At 60.0% G+C, this 3,559-nt stretch overlaps 1 protein-coding gene across 1 annotated transcript in view; it reads right to left on the reverse strand.

Annotated features, from left to right (window-relative positions):
* Positions 1–1,544: 1,544 nt before the first annotated feature.
* The window catches only part of LOC103249238 (SH3 and multiple ankyrin repeat domains protein 2-like), a gene marked incomplete at its 3' end in the record, with an annotated part of 146,971 nt that continues 144,956 nt past the window's right edge, over positions 1,545–3,559 (reverse strand). The window contains exons 5-6 of the mRNA XM_021707468.1: positions 3,201–3,283; positions 1,545–1,669 (exon numbers count right to left, since the gene is read on the reverse strand). Coding sequence (XP_021563143.1) covers positions 1,545–1,669; positions 3,201–3,283 — 208 coding nt within the window. The remainder of the gene's footprint in view (positions 1,670–3,200; positions 3,284–3,559) is intronic.

Genomic DNA, 3,559 nt, shown 5'->3' on the forward strand with positions numbered 1-3,559 from the left:
CACACACACACACACACACACACACACACACACACACACACACACACACACACAGACACGGAGGAAGGGGACTTACATCACAGCCGCATCCTTCAACGCAGTCTCGCTGCGTTCCCATGAAGGTTACAAATCGAGTTAACCCGTCAGGCTGCGGCGGCTCCAGCCTCGGTCACTCCGGACGCACATCCGACAATTTCAACCCGCGAGACTCCAAATGCCCTCCCGCCACACTCAGACCAGGCTCTGGTTGGCGAGTGATCATTTAAAAGCATCTTTCAGCGAATACAAGGAGACCAAGGCTTGGCATAAGCGAAGGCACCTGTCCCATCCGGCCTGGCCCTCCCTCCTCCGATAGCATCTTCCCTCTGAACAGTCTTGGGCGTCGCCAAGGGGATTCTGAGCCACGTCACGGCCTGAACGGTGTCCCTGGGAGCGCAGGCCTAACGGGGGGGAACGGCTCAAGGGCCCATCTCGCCAGGGGCTGGCACGTGTCTCCTCTGACAAAGAACCAACATATACATGGCCGGTCCCGTGGCAGGGACCACCACTGACTCCGCAGACCCATCCATCACTTGACACCATGGGCCCCTCCGCCACTGACACCACGGACCCGTCTGCCACTGACACCACAGACACATCCCTTGCAGGGCTGAGGGTTCAAGGTGACAAATGCTTGTCCAAGAATCCGAGGGCCCCTGGAGCTCCCTGGACCTTTCAAAAACCATGCTTTCCAACGAACACTGTGCTTTGACTCTTCCTGTTCCCAAAGAGTGACACATCCCTTTGCACCGCAAGACTGAAAGTAGCTCCTCAGCCGGCAAAACAGAAGATGCTCAGATGCGCTGGGGCCTCGGAGCCCTCGCACGGACCCTAGTGCCTCCTCCGGGGAGGGAGATCCAGGCACCCGCGTCTCAGGGCTTTGGACACGGAGAGAATGCATGCTCCCTTTAGGCACCAGTGAAAGCTTGCTGTCAACGCATCTGGCAGGACAAGTTTCCTTTTCGTGCCACCAACTCCAGTCACCACTCTTGCCCAGGCTCCTTGGTCTCGGGAGGCCATGTCCCTCCTACAGGATGCCTTATCACAACCCACAGATCAGCTCACAGCCGTCCATGTTATGGACCTCATGCAGCGAACATCACCCCGGAGTACCTGCCAAGGCACCCATGGAACGTGAGAATGGGAGACAATCCCCTTGGCATCCACTTATAGAGCTGCCGCTAAACTACCCACAGAGCCACATGTGTTCCCGACATCACGGCAAGCACACACCTTTCCACATTCCACTTCAAGACCTGTGGCCAAGTTCCACAGATACTTCCTCCTTCCAAAGAGTCACAGCCGAGGCCTCACAGACAACCCGCCAGCCAGGTCCCCGAGGGTGCATGCTGGGTGTCTGGAAAGAACCAAGGGGCGGAAGTCCACGATGGTTCCCGCCAGCAGCCCAGACCTGGCCCGTGGCTGCGCCGCCAAGACCACGACGCTCTCCCGACGAGAGTCGGCGCTCTCTCCGAGCAGAAAGATACAAACACCCGTGTCCCTACCTCGATCAGGAAGTCCCCGGTCCTCAGGCCGGCTTGCCACGCCACCCCACCTTCGTCCACGGATTCCAGGTACTGCAGGGCTGGGAACGCCGGTGTCGGCGTGAATTCTTCAATGGGTGTATCGGCTGGGAAGACAAGCGGCGCCCTGTTATAAGCCTGGGGGACATTTTCCGAGTTCGCGGTCCCCGACCTCCCCGTGGCACCCTGGGAGAAACAGGCCCCGCGTCCCCCAGCGGACGTGGGTGGTCCGGGCCAGCTCTTCCCCGAGAAGGGCCTCGGACTGCGCTACGGTTCAACCCAAGTGACGCGGCCACTGCACACTGGGGCCACCACCATGTTTCTTGGCCACGGAATAACGTGCTCTGTGGTTCATATCTACACGCCTGTCATTTTCTTTAAAAGCATCAGTGACTAAACATTTTCAGTTCTAAAAATGGAAAAGTCCCTCCCTTACCACACGGAGCTACAGAAACACCACACCGAACCACTTGCCAAATTCACATCTACGTAGACTTGCAACCAAGGGAATTCAACTTGGAACACGGACGGCACATCACGCTGACCCAGTGGGTGGCTACGGATTTGGGATCTGCCATGAGACCTCTCTGTGGCTGGCCGGTCCTCTGTGACACCCCTGTGGCCGGCCTCCCTGGGTGGGCTGGGCCACCGCACCTCGGCAGAGCCAGGCTGGGCTCCCGGGGCCCACCCAGCTGCCAGGCGCGACTCCAGGGCAGAGAGGGACTCTTCTTGGGAGTCATGGGTGGCGGAAGGTGGGTAGGTACCAGATGAAGGTGCCAGCGGGGGCAGGGGAGAGCACATCCCACAGACGATGTGGACAGGGTCCTCTTCTCTCTCTCCCTGGACGGACCACCCCAGGGTGCCCGAGCCCAGGGCAGATGGCAATGCTGGCCAGGGAGGACCCCGGCACGGCACAGAGGCTCCGAGCTGAACTTCCACACGACTTGCCCACACACGTGGTGGGCAGACATTCCCCTCACGGGGAGGCAGTGCCATCTTGTTTTCTCTGGGAAGGGAAGCCCCCAAGTGAAGGGCAGGGGGCGGTGGGGGAGGGGGTGCTGCCACAGACTGCGTCCCCGAGCCTCCCACCACGGGCCACGCAACGTGTGTGCGGCTGACTCGGTCCACGGCAGAGGGGACATCTTGCCACGTCTTGCCTGCAAAGTCACCTTAGAGGCAAGCCTGCCGCCCGTGCCGTGGAAGCCCACTCCCAAACGGGGCAGTTTTTCCATACCAAGTCGGGGCTGGGCCACCCCGGGGATCTGAGCAGGGGAGATCTGAAGGCAGCCACCCTCCGGCAAGAACGAGACCCCAGCCTATCGATGACCCCCACGGTTAAAAATAAAGGTGGGCGGAGGGAGGAGGGGAGGGGGCAGAAAGCCCGTTTGGAGCAGTATTGTGTATAGAAAATTAAGAAAATTCCTTAAGGAAGCCCCAGCGCCTTCTGAGTAGGGCAGGATGTGAACGAACATGGTTGTCTAGCAACCAAGTGCCCCCAGGAAAAAATGCTTATTTAATGCTTCTTTCCGAGCCGGGGAAGAACATTTTTCATGCAGGCGTGCACACACCACACACGCGCGCGCACACACACACACACAAAACATGTGAGTGTCTCCGGCTCCCGGCGGCCGCGCTTACCTTTCGCCCCTCGAAGCACAAATCCGAAGCCTTCACTGCCCTTTTTCTGCAGGACCACCGTCTTCTCCTCGATAACGCAGTCACTGTAGAGAGAATTCCGGGGACAGCGACCATTATTGCAACCCGTCATCATCACCGCGGCTCCTCCGCCGGGGACGTCCATCATCAGAGCCAATTAATCACCCCAGCTCGCCGGATCCGGGCAGCATGGAGACAGCCAGGCAGAGGCTGCGGGAGGAGCGAAGGGAGAGCGGGGTGGCTACCGGGATAAGCCAGCGAGGCCCGGTGTGCCTGGCAGGGGGGGCGCGGGCGGCGCGCGAGCCAGCCGGAGGAAGGAGTCATACATGGTGCCGCGGCCG

The sequence above is a fragment of the Carlito syrichta genome, unplaced genomic scaffold (assembly GCF_000164805.1).
Source record: "Carlito syrichta isolate Samal-C Ts95f unplaced genomic scaffold, Tarsius_syrichta-2.0.1 Scaffold118030, whole genome shotgun sequence".
In the NCBI taxonomy this organism is placed as follows: domain Eukaryota; kingdom Metazoa; phylum Chordata; class Mammalia; order Primates; family Tarsiidae; genus Carlito; species Carlito syrichta.